The sequence below is a fragment of the Camelus bactrianus genome, chromosome 17, assembly GCF_048773025.1.
Source record: "Camelus bactrianus isolate YW-2024 breed Bactrian camel chromosome 17, ASM4877302v1, whole genome shotgun sequence".
NCBI classification, from domain to species: domain Eukaryota; kingdom Metazoa; phylum Chordata; class Mammalia; order Artiodactyla; family Camelidae; genus Camelus; species Camelus bactrianus.
Genome location: NC_133555.1, coordinates 35,969,425 through 35,990,213, shown reverse-complemented (window position 1 = coordinate 35,990,213; position 20,789 = coordinate 35,969,425). Strand labels below are relative to the sequence as shown.

General features: G+C 42.4%; 1 protein-coding gene across 1 annotated transcript; it reads right to left on the bottom strand.

Moving 5' to 3' along the window:
• Positions 1–601: 601 nt before the first annotated feature.
• Positions 602–19,440, bottom strand: LOC123618395 (putative serine protease 46). Its single transcript, XM_074345037.1, has 5 exons — positions 17,822–19,440; positions 14,885–15,062; positions 14,445–14,704; positions 13,483–13,646; positions 602–1,464 (listed from the first exon to the last, which is right to left on the bottom strand). The coding sequence occupies exons 1-5, from the start codon at positions 17,901–17,903 to the stop codon at positions 1,210–1,212; spliced, it is 939 nt and encodes a 312-aa protein (XP_074201138.1). The 5' UTR covers positions 17,904–19,440; the 3' UTR covers positions 602–1,209.
• Positions 19,441–20,789: the final 1,349 nt, after the last annotated feature.

Below are 20,789 nucleotides of genomic sequence, written 5' to 3'. Positions count from 1 at the left end.
AAGCAGCGTCTCCCTCAGCGTCCATTCAGCAAATACACTTCCCTTACAGATCCACCTTCTTGGGAAAGATGGCGCAGGTGAGGTTTCCATTCACAAAGAATGTGTGATGATAACCATTGGGCCCTTTTGGGAGCAGAAGGCCACTTTGTATGTTGGAACTGGGGGAACATTTTGATGGCTCAGTGACACAGATGGATAATACAATTAAAAAGTAGTGTGGGGAAATCCTGTGAAAAGCTTTGGTTCAAAGTTGTTAAAATTCTAGCCTAATAAAAGGGTGAAAGTTAAATCAAGTCAGGACAATCTAACTTTTGCCAGGGCCTGCTGTCTTGGGAACGACACTAGGGCTGGTCATTCAGTGCTCCAATCGCCTGCAAGCCATATCCACCACCCTCTGGAGCCCGTAGCCACTGTGAACCTGAGGCCCACCAGGTCTGAGGGGCCCCCACGCTACCTTTCACACCGTTAGCAGGGCTCTGCCCTCACAGTCTGGCTAGCTTGGGCTTGTCCTTGCTCTTCAGAGTCTGATGGAGGCCACTGAAGCAGCTCAGGAGCTGAGGATGCAGTCACCTCACACAGTCACCCAACCAAGTACTCTGCCTTGCTCCTCCCTGCCCCTTATCATCACCCACCCCTGCCAAGGATGGAAGAGGAATCAGTCAGGATCTGTAGGTGATATGAGGGGTTGGGAGAGGCCCACATGTTCCGGTCCACAAGTGCAGGTCTGGTCATTGTGAGTTTCGTGGGAAGAGGCCAACCCTCACAGTAAGACCTGAGGGAAACCATTGGTCAGAGACCCAAGGAAGGGCCATGGGGGCCTGGGGATTGCTGGAGTACTGGGATGACTAAGCAGAGAGTGGGGATCACAGAATCCAGCTCTATGTTTGGCTGAAGAGGAAACTGTAGCCCAGAAAGGGGAACACATTGAGCACAAGTACAAGGAATACTGTCAGGGAGGCTTCCCTTGAGAGGACAGCCAGGTCTCTTGGGGGTGGGGAGGCTTTGAAGGGTCTGGCCAAAGTCAAGAACGATGACTTCAGTGGTACAAAGTTCAAGAGCATCTTCATTGAACTATAAAAAAACAGTGGCTCTGGGACCCTCCCCCAGGGTACTCTGCCTGATGTCCTGTGCTCTGCCAGTCTCCACTTCTCCTGCAGATGGACAGAGAAGAAGAAACAGCCTCCTGGGGGACTGCCCTGGAAACATCACTCACAGGAGCCACAGGGAGCCCAAGGAGAGCAGCAGAATGCAGCTGGTGAGGAAGACTGGGCTCAGGAAGGCGGGCCCAGCCCTACTGACGAACCTCACGTCACTGATCTGCTTCTTGATCCATTTAGTGAAGTGGGAGGTGCTGGTGTAGAGGCCCGGGAAGCGGTGCTGGTTGCAGCTAAAGCTCCAGCTCATCACCCCCATTTGAATCCAGGTTTTGTTCACTTGGCAGACAAGGGAATTGCCAGATTTACCCTGCGGAGGGAGGGAGAGAGGGAGGAAGGCATAAGGGAGGCAGCAGGAGAGCCTCCCTGCAGGTCTTGGATAAACAAGCTTGTCCTTTCCTCAGCCATATCCTTAGCATGAGCTGTGTTAGGCCCATGCTGTCCCTGATAATGAGGCTATGAACCTGCTCTATGACATGGAAGCACTGCATGGGGCCTACGCTCAGGATCACACTGACCTCTCTCTTCATTCTCCTGCTAACTCTCTGACCGTAACCCTGGTCCCCTCCTCTGCCCTCCCTTTAAATCTTGGTGGGCCTCCAAGGTGTTGCTCTTGACTTTCTTCCTTCCTACAATCCTGCTTGCAGAATGAGCTATTTGAAATGTAACCTTGCCCCCAGCTCTTTTTGTACAAAGCAGGTATGAGAATAATATTTACAACAGCATACGTCAAAAGGTAATAGCTGATATTTCTGTTGGTGGTGGGTTTATGATTTTTTTAAAACTTACTTAAACTCTTCTGTGTTGCTGAAAAGTTTTAAAAAATCAGAAAAACAGCTTGCACCTTCCTTTCCTCTCTCTGTCTCTCTCTCTGTCTCTCTCTATATATATGTATTTTAATGTAAACCAAGATTTATAGGACATAATCTATGAAGACTGCATAGACATGTAAGGGAAAAATGATAAAATTATACCTAAGAACATAAAGGAAGACCTACATGAATGTACAGATACACCGTTGTTCTTAGAGGAGGCAATTTAAAACAATGTAAAAATGTCAATTCTCAGCATTTGGCTTCCTGCAGTATAGAAGACTAGATCTCTATCCCATCTTGTTGAAGATAACTAAACATGTGAGTTTTTTTTTTTTAATTATCATTTTAAATGCATGGGTGAGCTGGCAAGAATATAAAGACTCCTCAGAGTCCAAAACCCAAGGAAGGGCTGAAACCCAGAGAGCTGTCAGCAAAGCCCAGAAGATGGCTTTTGCCCCAGAGCCATTGGCCAAACCTAGTGAAACTGAGCTTTGGTTTTCACAGCCTCATTCATGAGTGCAGGAGACAAAAGGCAAAATCCAGGGCCTGCCCAAGGAGGGAAGCCTAAGAGGAAATCTACAAAAAGCTAAACCTCCCAAAAAGGACCACACCTTCCAAGTGAGGATAAACTGAGAACCTGCCCTCATGTGAACTTGCAACTTGAATTCACATTGTCTGGGTGGTTCAAAAACCCAGCCAGGAACGTCACTTAAAGCGGTCCTGGGTTGGTCTTGTGCCCAGGTATCTGGCAGAAGCAAATATAGATTCTGTCTGAAGGAACCCACTTTTCAAGCCACACTTTAGCAAACCCTGACAAAGAACACTCTACGGAACATGTCCTCACTCTTAAAACATCACCCTGCACACAGGGAAGTTGAGGCACCAGGAGCAGATGCCAGCCAGCAGGAAAACCAAGAGCTGCATCAGAGCCTTCACAGTTTAAGATTTGGAAACTATCACATGGAAGCCACGAAGTTTCTGGTAATGCACTATTTTGTAGGCTTGGTGGTGAAGGTATGGGTGTTGGTTGTACTATTCTTTATTCTCCACACATATTTTATAAATATTCTTTTATCTATTCAATAGAGGATAGAACAATCAAAAATCATAACAATGTCAGTTCTCCTTACGTTGACCTCTAAAGTTCAAGCAATTCCAGCAGGATTTTTTCAGGACCCTGACAGTCTGATTCTAGAACTGATATTGAAGGATAATAATAGTCCATGAATTCTTGGAACTTCATAGCTTTGTTACTTGAAGTAGAATAAATGTTTACAGAAGGTTAAAAAAAAAAAAGTCCATGAATTCTATGACAGGTTTGAGAGAAAAAAAGAGTAAATTGGAGAGGCTGGGGGCTTGAGATACATCTAACCAGAGAGTTAGAAATATTTCCAAGCTATAATTATAGAAACCATGATATTAGCATAGTAACAGAAAAACAGACCAATGGGGCAATAGAAAGCCAGCCTGATGCCTTCAGGTGAGGAGACTTGCCCCAGAAAGGGTAATGTCTATGGGAAAGGAGGTCTCTGTTATAGATGGTAGGGAAAGTGATGGAGAAAAGTGAAGTTGATTCCAACCATAACAAAACTCCAGAGGAAATAAAACTCAAAATGTGAAAAGTTAGAAAGACAAGCTAATTAAAAACACAGGGCCATGACTGTATGACTTGGGATGAAGCCTATGTTTTAAAATAAGATCGAAACCCACAAACCTCAAGAGGGCATATGTGTTAGTCTTAATTACATCATAATTAAAACTATCTGTTCTGTGAAGGACACCAGATCTCATTGAAGATAGATGATGAATTAAGATAGGGCACTTGCTCTGTCTAAAACCAACCAGAGATCAATGTTTAGCATATCTAGGGAAATCCTGAAAATCAGCAAGCAGAGAAAGAGAATTGAGGGAGATCTGAGGGTTTCCATGTATAGGCGATTACCCAGTTGCCAGCTCCCAGTGCCCAGACCCCCATGCTCCAGGAGTACCAGAGGAAGGAGATGGAGTGGGGCTTGGTGCAGTTTAAATCAAATCCATTTTTAAATAGAGACTTATAATATGACAAGGTATTTAATAACTGAAACTAACTGAAAATAATGGGCTTTGCCCAAAATGATGTTTGGAGAACAGAGGAAGATTTGACATAGGGCATGTGGGGGTGATGACTTGAAAGAATAAAACCGTTTAATGTGAATTCTTTAACAAACTGAGATTCCACAACAAACAAATACAGTAGGGGAATGTAGCACAATATCATTTATGCAAATTAAAATACACATATAGCAACACTATGTATTTTTCAAAGACACAGACATCTTTAAAGCTATCTACTAAACAGATTTCAGTAGGTGCCTTTTGTAGGGAGAGATAATGGAAGATGAAGGGGAAAATCAAGCCAGTGATAATCAAGATAGTAATGACAGTGTGTAGGTCTTTACCTGAGAGATATGGTTGACTGGACTCTGGGAATCCAGAGAAAAAGAGAACTGAGAGAGAGAGGGAGAGAAAATAGAAGAGAGAGAGAAAGGTCTCCTATGTGGACATTCTCTTACCACAGTGAAATAAAACCAGAACCCAATAACAAAATGTGAACCACCTCATCAACAGAAAAAAAAATAACTTTCAAAAATGTTAAGGAAAAACAAAATTAAAATCTACAGCTAGAGTGTAGAAAGTAAGAATTCCATATATTGCAGAGCCCATGGGATATGCGCCTGAATTGCACACAGAAGAGTCTTGGTCTAAATACTTTTAATATCAAACAAGAAAGAATGAAAATAAATTATTTTTATTATCAATTATTTATCACTGCACATTCAGCTGAAGATGCTTGAAAAAGAATAAAGACACAAAGCAGATGTCATGCATTAGAAAACAGAAAAACCATAGACTTGAGGAAAAAAAAATCAGTAACAGGATAGATAAGCACCTTCTAAGTCCTACCAAGAAAAACTGAAAGAGAAGGAAAATGCAAATACTTTGTGGTATGAGTAGAAAAGAGACTAGAATCACATCCAGGGAAAATACGCTTTCTCAGAATCTGAAGAATGTTTATAACTCCCTCTTTATGGATTTAAATTCTGGCTGAAATGAATAATGTCCAAGAAGACACAAACCATAAGGCCAATAACCATGGACAAAACAGATTAAAATATTGCCCAAGAACTACCCCTTCAAAGGAAGACAGGCCTATAGGGTTTCACAGGCAACTTCCATCCAGCGTTCAAGGAGCAGATAATTTATGTTATATCAAATGTTCCAGAGCACAGACTAAGCTTCTAAGTGAAGCACAGTCCCAATTCTGCAACTTAACAAAGGGGGTGCCTTCCTCAACACACCTTAAATGGAGCCCAGCTTCACTGGAGGAAAACAAAACAGAACGCAAAGGTTGCTTGGATCGTGTCTCACAGGACTGCTGTTCCTGGGCCAGTACCTCTCCTGGGCCGTGCACCAGCACTATCCTGTGCCTGGCCTAGGGCCCAGAACAGGGTGTCTGCTGGATGAACAAATAAATTAAACATGTTCTTAAAAAAGGTATCATTAATCTGAATTCAACAGATGAATGAAATCAAAGCATACCATGACCAGGGAGGGCCGATCCTGGCTGGCAGGGTAAATGGACATGAGGAATCTGTTCATGGAACCAACTCAGCACATTGAGTTAAAGAGTAGAGTCATCTTGATAGCTGCAGAGAACACATTTTATGAAGCAAGGCATTCTTTCCCAAAATCAAATGCCGCAGTGGAACTGAAAGGAACGGCTCTCTCCCTGACAGATGACGTGCCACATCAGCGCTGAGCTTCGTGGCGAAGTGTGGGAAGCACTCCGAGGAAGGTCAGCAACAAGGAAAAGCAGAGCTACAATTCCAGGTTGTTTTGGGGGAGTGGTACCCAAAATAATGAAAAAAATAAAAATCATGAAAATTAAAGAGGCAAAATCATCATGAACTGCAGCTCCTACATGGGTATACACCTGGAAAGCCCAAGAGAGCCAACTGAAAACTCTTGGATATAACAAAAGGGTTCAGTGAGCGAGCTGAACGCCCAGATGTTTTCAACAAGAGGATGAGTCTGGGGGATGGAAGTGAAGCAAGAGAAAAGGAAGGAAGGTTCTTGTCCTGCTAAGGAGGAAACTGTAGACCTGATTAAGTCTAGATATTAAGTCAAGTTTAAATGCATGTGTGGAAAATATCAGGTGACCAGCAGCAGAATGACACTGAGATATGACAACTTCTAAACCAGTACAGGGGAAAAGTGGAGTGGAAAAAAAAATCAAACCAATACGTAAAGTGAGGGGTTAAGAAAACATTCTTCTTGGTAAACAGATTAAAGGAAAGCCTCCCAAATATGTTGGAAAATATAGTATTCAGCATTACACTGTTTACAAGAGACATACCTAAAACAAGTTAGCACAGTGTCTCCTGGAAAGACAGAGTAATTGTTCTGGAATATGATTCTTGATATTGCGATAAACAAGAAAAAGAAATAGGAGGCATATATATTGAAAAGTAGGAGCCAAATTTATCATTGTTTGCAGATGATATGTCTCTGGGCCTACAAAATTAAAGAGAATCCACTACATCCAAGAAGGTTGCTTATTATAAAGTAAATACACAAAAAATCAATACATAATACAAACAGAAAATACACTGAAAAAAAATAGCCATACTGCTCATAATAGAGAGAGAATTTAAAACACCTAGGAATAAAGTTAAGAAGCAGCATGCAGTCACTATATGGAGAAAGCTATAAACTCCTGCTCTAGGGGCATAAAGAAATAGAGCAAAATAGAATCTATTTTCCCTAAATCAATCTATTAATTCCCACCAAAATCACCACATGATTTTTTTAAAACATGATACTAAGATTGTTCAAACGACAAACAGGAAAAAAATGAACATCTGGAGACTAAACAACAATGCCACTAAAAAGCAAACAGGTCAACGGTGAAATCAAAAACAAAATCAGAAAATATCTCGAGACAAAGATTGTTCAATTAGAATGAACATGGGAGAACAGCCTGGTAAATTCTTTAAAAGAAGAATAATGAAGGAGGACTTGCCTTACCACATACGAAAAGGAATTAGAAAGTTACAATAATTTAAGAAGAGTGGTGGTGGCATAGGAATGAGACTGCAAAGGGCAGAAATAGACCAAAATAAGATGAGAATGTAGAATATAATAAGCAGGGCATTTCTTAATTCATCGCTAAAAAAAACCCCTGTAAGTATTCAATAAAAATTGTTTATATAACTGACTACATTTGGAGAAAAATGAAACTGGTTTCCTCTCACACCCCTCCAGATGAATCAAAATTTAAATACTTAAGGAAAAGAATGAAGAACATATATGAGTAAAGAATTTTATAATCCTAGGATGGGAAAGGTATTTCTAAGCACTGCATAAAAACTACAGTCATCAAGAGAAATAATGATAAATATGAACATATCAAAATTTTAATTAACTCTATGGTAAAAAATCCACACCAAAAAATGGTAAATGATGCACAAGTAGGGTAAAATACTGTAATGCGTTTTACAAAGGATTAAAACTTTTGGTTCCCAAAGGTTTTTTTTTTTTGATAACTTTTTATTTTGAAATAATTTAAGACTTACAGAAAAGCTGCAAATATGATATTTTTACCCAGGTTCACTAACTTAATGTTTAACCATATTTGTTTTATCTTCTCTCTCTTCCATACGTATGTGTGTATACACATATTTATGAACCACTTAAAATTACGTTGAAAAAGACATGATGTTCCTTTACCAGTAATTACTAGAGCATATAATAGCCACAGTTTTCACAAGTCCATAAAAAGAAAAGTAGTTTAATAGAAAAACATGGGCAAAGGACAGGGAAAAGTATAAATGGTCTACTGAACGCAGCAAGCACCTTCATCTGAATCCCCTTTGTCCCTTTAAAATGTATTTAAGGGGTGAGTTCTTTCCCTGACCCTGGGTAAAAACTTGGGCACAGTCAGAATGTTTTGCTCAGATGATTAATGTAATCATAATTACTATGATTACACTGTCACATAAACATCTCAGTTCAGAAATCAGAATATCCTTATCCATGTAATAATCACAAAGCTAGACTTGATTTAAAGTTACACTTCCCCCTACTGCTGTCTAGGGCTTTTGGCATCAAGAGGCTTGGGAATGAGGAAGCAGGCTCTGTTCTCTCCTCTTCCCTTCCTTCAGCTCCCGCTCCTCTTACCCCACCTTGCTGGCCTGTCTTGTGAACCTACCAAGGTAAAGCAGGGGAGTAAAGAGGCAGGAGAACCAGCCTACCTCTGGGCAGTTCCTGGTCTCTCAGCCTGGGGGAGATTTACAGCTGACTGTCCCCTGACTTCAGGAGGCACGCCTTGTACTCTCTGAGTGATCCTGCTGAAATCCCTCCCAGGAGAATAGGCAGCTCTCACCCAGCCCCTTACAGGGGAAGGGGTAAGAGCACAGGAGCAGCTGCTCTCTCCAGAGAAGCTCTCACAAAATCACCTCCATTCTACCTTTTTTGACCCTTTGATACACACATGTAGTGAAATGTCAGTCACACAACTCTGAATCCTGACAGATGGTGTATCTGGATGCCTTTGTTAATACTTCCTATTTAGCGTCCTGTTACACAAGCAATTTACAAAATTGCTCAATTTTATTCCATCAGAGCAAAAATAAATGTTTTATCCTACCAAAAAGACAAAAGTTAAAATAAAAATAATACCTAATGTTGGTGATGATGTGGGGAAATAGGCACTCATATACTGTTGGTATTAATATAATGGAACAAATTTTTCATTGGGCTAATTTATCAGTATCTATTAAAATTTTGAATGTGCATAAACTGATCTTGTAATTATCCTTCTCAAAATTTATTCTAGAGAAATACTTGAACAAATGTACAAAGATTTATGAACAAGGATTTTTACTCTAGCATGGTAGAAAAATATTGAAATGAGCTCAAATGTCTACTGAAGGGTTATATAGATTATGAAATAGCCGTACAAGAGAATTATTACTCTGTAGTTAAGGAGAATGGAATATACTTGTAAATACAGACACAGAAATAGTCTAAGATACATTGCAAGTAAAAATTTTAAAGTTAGAGAATAAAATGATATTACAGTCCTTGTAAAAAATCAAAATCCTAACATTTATTTAAGGTTTTATATATGTATTGAAACAAATGTTGGGGATATAAACTAAACAACTTAGAGTGGAAACTTCTATGTAGTTTGATTACAGAAAAGTCCCATTTACTAATTTCTGCATTTACATACTACTTTTTTTAAAGGAAATATGTGTACTTCCTTCCAATCACAGAACATAGTATTTTTTTAAAAAGATAGTGTAAATGGAATCACAACAGTACAACATTTAAAGATGCATCCACAGTATAATAATTAAAAGATGATTTCAAGGCTTTAAATACTTCAAACACAAAACTCGAAAGAGGAAATCTTTTTACTCAAGAAGACAGAAACAGAAAAGCAAATCAAACCAAGAAAAGCAGAAGAAAAATTAATAGAAATAGAAAATAATGAAATAAACATTAAAAAATTTAACTACATACCAGGCCACCTAACAAGTCTCACCATATTTTATATACTAACTGGTGTCACTGTAGAATGAATTTTATGGCTATAGGGAAACAGAGTTGGAAATCCACAGCAAAAACAAACATGCAAATGTAAAAAAATACACTTCTAATTAAGTCACAGGTCAAAATGAAATAAAAGTGGGAATTATATAAAATATTTAGACATAGATGATTATAAAAACACTACATATTAAAATATGTGGCATTAAGCTAAAGCAATATTTAGAGAGAAATCTGTACCTTAAATACTTGTATTAGAGGGAAGGGGATCAAGATGGCAGAGTAAGAGGTCATGGAGTTCACTTACCCCCACAAACGTATCAAAAATATATCTACATGTTGAACAATTCTCATGAAAAACTAAATGGAAACTGGCAGAAGAACTCCTATATGACCAAGGCTGCAAGAAAGATAGGATGGACAAAAAAAGCATCAGGTAAGGACTGTGCCCCTGGGAGGGGCCTAAAAGGAAAAGAAAGACCACAAGGGTAGAACCTCACCAAGGGGAGTAAGTGGGTTGAGCCACAGACTGGGTGTCCCAGCACTAGGGTCCTACACAGAGGAGACAAGCCCACTTGGCTGCTGGGAGAACCGCTGGAACAGACGGGCTGGAGATGTCTAGACTCCACTCCCGAGGAGTGCGCTGGTGCTGGCTTACCAACAGACAGAGTGGACAGAAGTCGGCTCTGGCGGCTGCTGCCTCACTGCCTCAAACTGGGCAAACACCCTGGCCTCACCCACTCAACACCACAGCTTGGCACAGGATCTAGGGCAGCCAGGTCCTGGGAAAAGACTCGATCTAGCGAGGCAGAGGCAGCACAGGGGTCTGGGGTTTGGTCCAGGTGAGGTAGCAGCGGCCATTGTTGGCACTTACTCAAACAGCCCAGAGAGGCAGCCCAGACCTCCAGTGGCAGCACAGCCCCTCCAACCAGGACAACCAACACCATGATCCCCACTACCAGCCTAGTGAACACTCCAACCCCGCCCACTGCACACCACATAGCCCTAGATGTGGGACAGCCAAATGAGAAAAGACCCAACCTTGGGCTGCATCTGAGCAGAGCCCAGAAGTCTACACAGGCAGCGCATCAGACCTCTGTAAGTGCACAAGCCCCACTTACCTCAGCAGTCCCCTCCTTTGGGGCAAAAGCCCCAGTGCAGGGAGAAGGGAAAACACACACTTAAAGGGAACGGAGCCTGCTCTAGGCCAACCCTCAGTGCTTCCTCTCCAGCAACTTGGGAGCAGACCTCACCCTTGACAGGGCAGCCATAGCCAGGGAGCAGAGAGGGAGTCCCACCTTACACCCTGCACTGGCTCTAGCTCCTCCAGCACCTGCCACACTCCTTATCAAGGTGACTGTAGCCAGCATCCCCTGAGGAAAGATGTGGCTGGTATCAATGTTAAATCCAGCCCTCACACCAAAGACACTGGGTACATGCAGTCTACACAGGGATGCTCCTGCATAAAAACCTGCCTTAACTTAAAAGCTTTGCACAGCAAAGGAAACCACTGACAAAACAAAAAGACAACCTACAGAATGAGAGAAAATATTTGCAAATGATGTGACTGGCAAGGGGTTAATATCCAAAATATATAACAGCTCATACAACTCTATATCAAAAACCAAATAATCCAATCAAAAATGGGCAGAAGACCTGAATGGATATTTTTCCAAAGAAGACATACAGATGGCCAACAATCACATGAAGAGACTCTCAACACCGCTATTTATTAAAGAAATGTAAATCAAAACCACGATGAAGTATTACCTCATACCTGTCAGAATAGCCATCATCAAAAAAATCAACAAACAACAAATGTTGTTAGAAATGTTGGAGAAAAGGGAGACCTTGTACACTGTTGCTGGGAATGTAAACTGGTGCAACCATTATGCAAAACAGTATGAAATTTCCTTAAGAAACTAAAAATAGAGCTACTATATGATCTAGCAATTCCACTCCTGAGTATATATCCAGAAAAAGTGAAAATGAAAAAATAAATAAAAAGATACATGCATCCCAATATTTGTAACAACACTATTTACAATAGCCAAGACATGGAAGCAACCCAAATACCCATCAACAGATGACTGGCTTAAGAAGATATGGTATATAGACAATGGAATATTACTCAGCCATAAAACAAAGAGTGAAATGCTGCCATTTGCAGTAATGTAGATGGATGTAGAAAATATGCTTAGTGAGATAAGTCAGAGAAAGACAAATACTATATGATACCACTTGTAAGTGGAATCTAAAATATAATACAAATGAATGTATATACAAAACAGAGTCACAGATATAGAAAACAAAATTGTGGTTACCAGAGGGAAGAGGGAAGTATGGAGGGACAAATTAGGGGTATGGGCTTAAGTACTATATGTAAAATAGATAAGCAACAAGGATATACTAGATAGCACAGGGAATTATACCCTTTATCTTGTAATAACCTATAATAGAATATAATCTGCAAAAATACTGAATCACTATGCTATACACCTGAAACTAACACAGTACTGTAAATCAACTATACTTCAATTGAAAAAAACACAAAAAATATTTGCTTTCAAAATGAAAAAATGTATGAAGGTGTCCAGCTCAGAAAATTAATCCCAGTATATACAGAAATTTGATTTTATGAGAGAAGTGGTGACAGCACAGGAAATGGTTTTATCAATGAATGGCACTAGGACAACTGGTGGGTCATATGTGGAATTAAATAAAAATAGATCCCTAATTTATACCATTCCCAAAATGAATGTATGTGGATTCAAGACCTAAATGTGGAAACCAAAATTTCCAATCTTTAAGGAAAAAGAAAACATAGAGAAATATCTTTATAATCTCAGGAAAAGGAAGGATTTCTTAAATAAGCATAAGCCAAAAAGGAAAAAAATGAATATATGTTTGACTAAAATAAAATCTAAACTGCTGTCAGCAAAGGACAGTATATACAAAAATGAAACGGTAAATCAAAAACTGAAAGAAAATATTTACAATATATACAATGAACATAAAATCAGTATCCAAAATATAAAAATATAATAAAAATGAAAAGGCAAACAATAGAAAAATGTGTAAAATATCTGAACAGGTGACTCACAGAAGAATTATGAATTGTGAACAAACATAGGAAAGGGTGCACAGCTGCATTAGTAACTGGGACGTGTACACGCAACCACAATGGGAACTATTTCTCTGGTTCTCACTCAGCAGAATGCAAAACACTGTACAGTCTGACAATACCAAAAGTTGGCAAGGACATAGAGCAATGGAATTCTCAAACACTGCTGTAAGAATATAGATTAATACAATCACTTTGGAAGACAATTTGGCAATGACGATTAAAGATGAAAGTATGTACAGCCTGTGACCCACCAGTTCCTTGCAGGTACCACGTTGAGAAATTCTGGAACATGTAAATAGGGAGGTGTGTGTAAGACTATTCAGAGCAGCTGAGTATGCAATATGAAAAAATTAGAAGCTACCTCAATATTTATAACAGGAGAATGAATAAATTGTGGCATATTCACAAAAGAGAACGTTGTAGATTGAGCACTTAGTCTATCAGAGCTGCATGTATTGATATGGATAAATCTTTAAAATGATGTTGACTAGAAGATGTAAGAAGTAGAAGCACACTTACAGAATGATGCCATTTATGCAAACCTGGTTCTACCAGCACCTGGCCCAGATCTGGGCATGTGACTGACATTCAGAAGTGCTCAAATACCCTGAGAGGTACTATCATTAATTATCATGGACAGGAGCAAAAAGTATTTGCACCCTTATTTTACAGATTGGGGAAACGGAAGCCCAGGGAAAGGAGATTTTCATAAGGTCTCCCAGTGCCAATGTGGAAAGGAAGGCATGACCTCTCAGAGTCCCATTCTTGCCCTGGTCCAAACACTGCGCACCTGACACATGTCCATGCCCCACTGTGAGGCGGCACACATCATGTCATTCCCGATGAACTTCTTCTGGTCCTTTAAGAAGAGGAACTTGTACTGTTGATGGCAGATCTTCTTGTTTATGATCTTGACAGCCACCTCCTGAAGACTGTAGGAGGGCTGTGGGGTCACTGGAGAAAGAGAGATCCTGCATCATCATCCCTTCCACTCTTTGGCATAGTTCCATCTTGGAGTTGTCCAGATTCGCAATGTGGGAGGCAGAGCCATTTCCTGGGATGGTGATTTATAAAGGCCCTAGCCCACAGCCTGACTTTTGAAAAAGCCCAAGCTCAGTAAAAATTCTAAGCAAAAGTCCCCTGAAGGGCTCAGACCAACATGCAGGCACTGAATGAAGCCAAGGAGAGATTACCCCAATAAATCAGGGTCCATGAGGGTGAGTGGCTGAGCACTGCTCCATGGCTACTTGTCAAGACCCTAGAGCCCGGAGTGAGCAGCCCCTGGAGGGCAGGACCCCACAAAGGCTCCTCAATTCTAGGACCTCAGGGTGGCAACAACAGGGGACAGGAATTAGTGGTGCTCGAGGTAACAAGTGTGTACAATGGCTGCCCAATGCCTAGGTACCTCCTGAGACCATGGCTTTTGTTCCACCTGCAGACAAGGAATCCCACTAATAGCCAAGGATTAATTTCCTACCATGCTGCAAGGTGAGAGATTGACATTGGATTTAACTTAGCTTTGGGAACTGAGGTCCATACAAGCCATGCGTGTGTTTTACACTAGGACACTGTGTGTATCTTTCTATCAACAGAGATCAGGATGACATGCAGCACATGTAGGTGCTCAGGAAATGTTTGCTGATAGAGTGAATAAGTGAATAAAAGTGAAAAAAATAATGGACAGAGGAGCCCGTGGTGGAGTTGTGTTCTGAAGAGGCAAGGGTCTTGGGACCTCTGCCTGCCTTTACTTACCTTTTGTATCTGTTCGGGCCCACCCGATCACCCAGCACATGGATCCGAGAGATGGCTTGAGTTTGGGGGTGGGTAGACAGACAGGCTGGATGAGGGGGGACCAGGAGATGGAGTCTCCAAGCTTCAGGAGGGCAATGTCCTGGGATATGAGGTTGTTGAAATCCTCATGAATTGCAATGTGAGTGACAGAGAGCTCAGTGCCATCTTCGGAGATGTGTTGAACTCCCACCTTCACAGAGTATGCTTTGGGGTCTTTGGATCTGCAGGGCCATGGGTAGGAGCAGACCACCAGCAGTGAGGTCAAACGTGGTATGGTTGGAAAGACACAGGCTAAGCACAGGGCTACCCATCCAGGACCCTACTCCCAGATCCCCACATTCAGCAAGGCTTCCCATTCCAGAAAGCAAAGCCCTGGAGACTGGCTGGCTACCCTGACTGACCTGTATAAGCAGTGTGCAGCTGTAAGGACCCACTGGTGGTGGATGATGGAGCCGCCACAGATGTTCATGCCCATGAACAGGATGCTCACCTGCCATGGCCACTTGCCTACCTCCACCAGCTTCCCCTTCACATTCTTGCAGGAGATGTTAGTCTGACCACAGGCCCGGAACCAGGATCCTTAGGAAAAGGGTAGGGGGTGGGCCATGCCAGCCCCTTGCAGACTCTCAAGCAGCAAAGGGCAGCTCTCAGATTTCCATATGCACATGTGGGGAGGGGCTTTTCCCATTACCCCCAAAACAGCTACCAAAGACAGGAGGAGACTGCTATGAAGAGAACCTCCAAACAATGGGGATCAGACAACCCCTCTAAGGCTTGTTACAAGTCACCAACCCAGGATTCATCCCTTCCCCTTGTTTAAACAAGCAGATACTTAGGGGAATGAAGGAGAAGAGAGAATCACCAGAGGGCTGAGTTGTCAGTCAAGGGCTAAGTGATGGGGCACAATGAGCAGGACTGCTAGTCATTTGTAGCCAGAAAGCAATGGACAACGACATCACATTGTACAACTCCAGGGCCGGCCTTCATAGACTACCACCCCTGGAGGCGCATCCTCTGTGACCAGACCAGAAAGTGAGCAGAGATGCTTGTCAGTTCCCTCCCTGCCTCTCACTAGCCCTGACAGCAGGAGTGGGAGGAGGGGACACTGCACCGAACTGGACATGAGGTTGCTATTTTGAACTGGACCATCTTGGACTGGTATTTGATAACCGAACATCACTGAAGACAGGAAAGAGAGAAATCCTACCACAAAGGTTGGCAATCAAGATTAAAGACAAAATAAAAGGTTTCTTATGCAGAGCTTACTGTCAAGTTTGGGCTGGCCAAGAAGTTGTTATATGTCATCATGGACCTCCCCTCATGCAGGCGGAATTGGATATGTGTTTACACTGTCTCAAGCAGACACAGTTCCAGAAAGTGTTCCCCTAGGCAGTTCAGCATACAGTGCCAACCAGAGCTTCAGGGACTCAGCAGCAGCAACCAAGGCTTGTCCTCATCTGGGGTGCGGGTGGAGGTCTGTGGTGGTGGTGGAGGGGCCCGACAATAAACAGACAAGGCTAATAATCTATTGCAACCAATACACATGAGCAGAAATATCTCCTGGGCCTGACTCATGGAAATCCCTCAAGAGGATCACAAACCATTGATGACTGGGCTTGTTCCGCCATGCCCCAGGGCTCCTGGTACTACCTTTAGATGTGGATCGCGGGTTCCCTTGCCACACACGTCCACGGCTGGTCATCTTTACCCTCAACCAATGGCTCCCCACAGGGATCCACAGGCACCAGCACAAGCCCCAACATTTCCATGGAGTTTTGTCTGCCTCGGCCTCTCATTGCTCCATTCTTGCCCATATCTCTACCCAGTGGCTTGCTGTCCTACTTTCCGTCTCCCCTAATGGGGAGCCACATTTCCAGCCCTTCTCATATGCTGTGTGTACCTTGTTTCAGATCACAGCCTTCTCCAGTCAAGACCTTGGGAGCAGTGAGGGCTTCCAGAGCCTTGCCCTTTCATTTCTTACAAAGCTGAGGCCCTGGGGAGCTAAGGTCCTGCAGGATGAACTTCCCCACTTAAAAAGTGACAGCTCTAGGAGGCAGATTTGGGCTTTGCCTCTGTGCTCCACACCCTCAGTGGGTTCCCCAGTCTCAGCAAACAGCATTCTTCACAACTCCCACCCAGGACAACGATGACTCTGATTTCCTTCCCCAAACCCTACGCAAGATTTGCAGGATTCCACCTGGAGATGCCAGCACCAAGTACAGCAGCTGAACTTGAAGGGAGTCATGACAGATTATTTCGGGGCATGATGTGTTTCAGATCAACCCCATCATAGGCACAGTGACACCATTCCATTCTACTGGGGACATTCAGTGGCTCAAACAGATTCCACTGCAGACCACCTCTACCACTTCTTGGAGTCCAGAGTCTAAGCACTCCCACTCACAAGCTGTACTCTGACATCACCGCCTGCACTCACACGTGGTGATGGGAACACCTGTCCTGGCTCGTAACCTCCATCCAAGGTCACAGCCCTCCACTCCCACATCATCACAGGCACAGCAGTCAGCCATGAGGAGCAGCACACATCCTCAGCACCCGCCAAACGTCACAGATGCCTGAGAGCAGCGCAGAGCAGGACAGCACTCATTCATCCACTCACTCATTCAACCAGGCACTGGTCTGGGAAGAAGGGTCACACAGTGGTGGAAAAGGATAAAGTCCCTAAGTTTGGGGACACACCCCTACTAACAGATGCCATGTCAGCATGTTTTCTGCCAAGTGGGAGAATGGGCAGCTGGCAGATGAACCAAACCAAAGCTGTCACCACAAAATTATATATGATTGATTAGAGTGGGAACCCGAAGACCTTCTGTCAAATGGGGTCCCAAACTTTTTATCACCAAAGAGTCTATTGAAAACTGGAATTGAATCCTGGGTCCACAAGCACTTTGTTCTCTGGGACTTGGGTTTCTATTGTGAAATGGGGATATTGGTAAAGCTCACTTCACAGGGTGCTGAGACATAAAGGTGTGTGGATGAGCCTTATGGGGTGAGCAGTCATCCATGTATCACATTGTCCTCAGCACAAGTCCTGGTTCTCCTAGACTGTGCCCCCCAAACAAGCTTATCCATTCCACGGATGTTAGTTTGTTCCCATTTTTAAAATAAGGCTCTTCCCTCATGTTCATGGTCACCCTGCAAACAGGAACTGCCTTGCCACTGTCTGGGTCCCCAGGCTTGGCACACCATTCAGTCTCATGAGGATGCACCCATCAGGACACAAAAAAGTGGAGGCCCTTCAGGCATGAAGACGGCTGACACAGGCACCCAGGCAAACGGATCCCTCCTGCCTCTCTCCCATGTTCCCAGAGGCCTACCTTCAACATAGAGGCTATTGTCAGCTCTGGCAGAAGAAAATGGAGATGTAAGGCCCTGAAGATCTCCTGACCCACAAGCCATAGCAAGAAGGTACACGGCTCTCACTGGCCCTCATAATGGGACTTGGGGGCAGGGTGGGGCAGGGCATCTCCACTGTGCGAGAATTCTAGAACTCATGGTTTGTTTATGCAGGGTAGCAGCTGGGGCAGCAGCAGGATGCCAAGGAGACAGTGTGGTCATGGCAAGGCCCTGCCAGGACCATGAGGTGATGCTGTTGCCAGGCACATCTCTGGAATGGTGCTTCTGGTGCCTAGTCCTGAGCCTGTGACAGCACTTGGTGGCTGGCCTGTGACAGTGTCTCCTAGGCTCAGCCTTGGCCTTGATGATGCCCCTGTATGCTTAACCCTAAGCCTGTGATAGCACCAGGCATCTGGCTTATGACAGTGCCTGGTGCCTGGCTTGGGAGGCACCCCCGGTGCCCAGTCTAAGATCCTTTATGAAGCCCTTTTCACGGACCCCCTGGAAGTGTGGAAACTGAGGCTCTGAGATGGGGAATGGCTAATTCCTGCTGTGAGTGATTGAGCTGCAACTGGGGTTTTTCCTTTTTCCCACAGGTTCTGCATTTTCAAGAGAACAGCTCATGGGTAGAGCAAGACCAGACATTTTTGGCCTGAGAAGGTGGCTTCCTGGGACGAAGAAGCTTGCAAGCCCGGGTCTTCATCAATCAGCACAGTAAATGACATCTTGGGACCCCTCCCCACCACTCCATTGAGGTCCCCACCCTCAAGGATCCCATGTTCCTCACACTGTCCATGAGGACACCTCACTCCTACCCCGCCCCGTTGCTAGTGTTGTCAAGGACATGGGGTAATGAGATCATTTACACACTGCTAGGGGAGATGGACTGGGGCCAGCACGGTGGAAAAGTTTGGTATCATTTAGTAAAGCAGACAATGTGCCTACCTCCAAACCTGCAGTTCTACTCCTGGGTGTGCGCCCTAGAAACCTCATCACGTATGCAGCAGGAAAGAACATGTGAGCCTGCTGACAGCAGCACTGCTGGGTAGAGCCCAAACTGGAAACCACCCAACTGCCATCAAAGGTGGGATGGAGACACAGAATAATGAAGAGCAATGAGGATGGACGCAGCCACATGGTGAATCTCATAAACATATTGTTGAGTGAAAGAAGTCAGATACCAAGAGGTACATACTGCATAAAATTCAACACAGGCAAAACATTATTTTTAGGGGTACATGGTAGACAATCAAGAAAATGATTAGCCCTTCAATCCGATTTCCTTTGGAGAAAGAAGGAGAAAGAGGGAGGGAGAGAGAGAAGAAAGAAAATCCAGAGAAGGAGAACCCTCTCTACTCTTCTGCCTTTGTGGAAAGTACTGCTTTGGGCAGCAGCGGAGGACAATCAACCAATGAACAAAACAAGATAACTGAATAAAGACCAAGCATATCCATTATCACCACCAATGTGAACACAAAAGAAACTCTACTTTTAAAAGTCAAAGATTCTTATATTGAATAGAAAAAAAATCCACTCAGATGCTACTAAATAGAGACCTACCTAAAACAAAGTGACACAAAGCAGCTGAAAGAAAAGATGGGCAAAAATATATTAAGCATATTCAAGCAAAAGTAGAACTGACAATTTTAATCTCTAAAGATGTAATTCAGGACAAAAGCTTTAAACAGAAAAAGGAAGTTACCTTTTGTTGAAAAAAGATAAAAATTACAACAACCGTGTAACATAATAAAGTTCTGTTCATCAATAACATAACATCAAACGTGGTAACACGAGAAATTGAAAACCCTTACTGGCGGGGGGAAATTCTTCTCCAACTCTATTTTTGACGAATGAAACATCTATAAAAATCATCTGGGGGATGGGGGGGTGGGAAGGGACAGACTGGGATTTCAAAATGTAGAACAGATAAACAAGATTGTACTGTGTAGCACAGGGAAATATATACAGGATCTTGTGGTGGCTCATAGCGAAAGAGAATGTGACAATGAATATATGTATGTTCATGTACAACTGAAAAATTGTGCTATACGCTGGAATTTGACACAACACTGTAAAATGACTATAACTCAATTTAAAAAGAAATCACACAAAAAAATAAAAAGCTAAAGCTCTAAATGTTCTTCGAAACAATGAACATACATGTATATAAATTTTTAAAATATGTGCAGTATATTGTGTATATGTATTTATATGCAGTATATTGTATATGTGCAGTCAAATTTTAACAATTCTACCTAATAAAACTGAAAAATGAAAAAAAAATCAACTGCATACTAGACTACTAAGAAAATCACAATAACTTCCCTAAAAGTTGAACTAATCTGGGCCACATTTTTTACCATGATGCAATGAAACAGGGTTTTAATAACAATGAGCAAGCAAAATAAACCAAATGATTTGAACATTTTAAAAATAAACTTGGTTAACTTATTTCAAGAAAATTAAAACATTCTATAAACTATTTAGGAAATAGTAATAATGAAAGCAATGCATTTTTAAAAACTTATTGGGTGTGTTCAAGGCAAATCCATAAACCTTAAAGGTATTTATTACTGAATAACAAAGAATGAAAATAAATGAATTAAATGCTCAAAGTAAGAAACTATAAAGGTACAAAATAAACCCAAGGAAAATCTGTAGGAAACATGTACAAAAATATAAAACTATATCCTAAACAATTAGGACCGCAGAGCTAGGAATGAACTCTATGATCTGGATCTTTGAAAAAACAAACGATATGAAATGGGACAACAGGCGTATTTTACACTGATAGGGTATAACCCACCAAGATGGCACAGTAGGCAAGAACCTTGTACTCCTAACAACACAGCTTTCAAACATAAAGCAAGAATTGTTAGAACTGCAGAAATAAACAGACAAAGTCTTAATTCTCATGGTAAACCTCTCAGGAATTAATGGCATATATAG

Bases quoted from the DNA above. Each gene is read 5' to 3' on its own strand.
- LOC123618395 (XM_074345037.1), bottom strand. From the start codon at position 17,903: ATGGCTTGTGGGTCAGGAGATCTTCAGGGCCTTACATCTCCATTTTCT. The intron at 15,063-17,821 runs GTAGGCCTCTGG...CCTTTTCCTAAG, and splicing joins CAATAGCCTCTATGTTGAAG to GATCCTGGTTCCGGGCCTGT. The intron at 1,465-13,482 runs GTGCGCAGTGTT...CTCCCTCCGCAG, and splicing joins GGGGCATGGACATGTGTCAG to GGTAAATCTGGCAATTCCCT.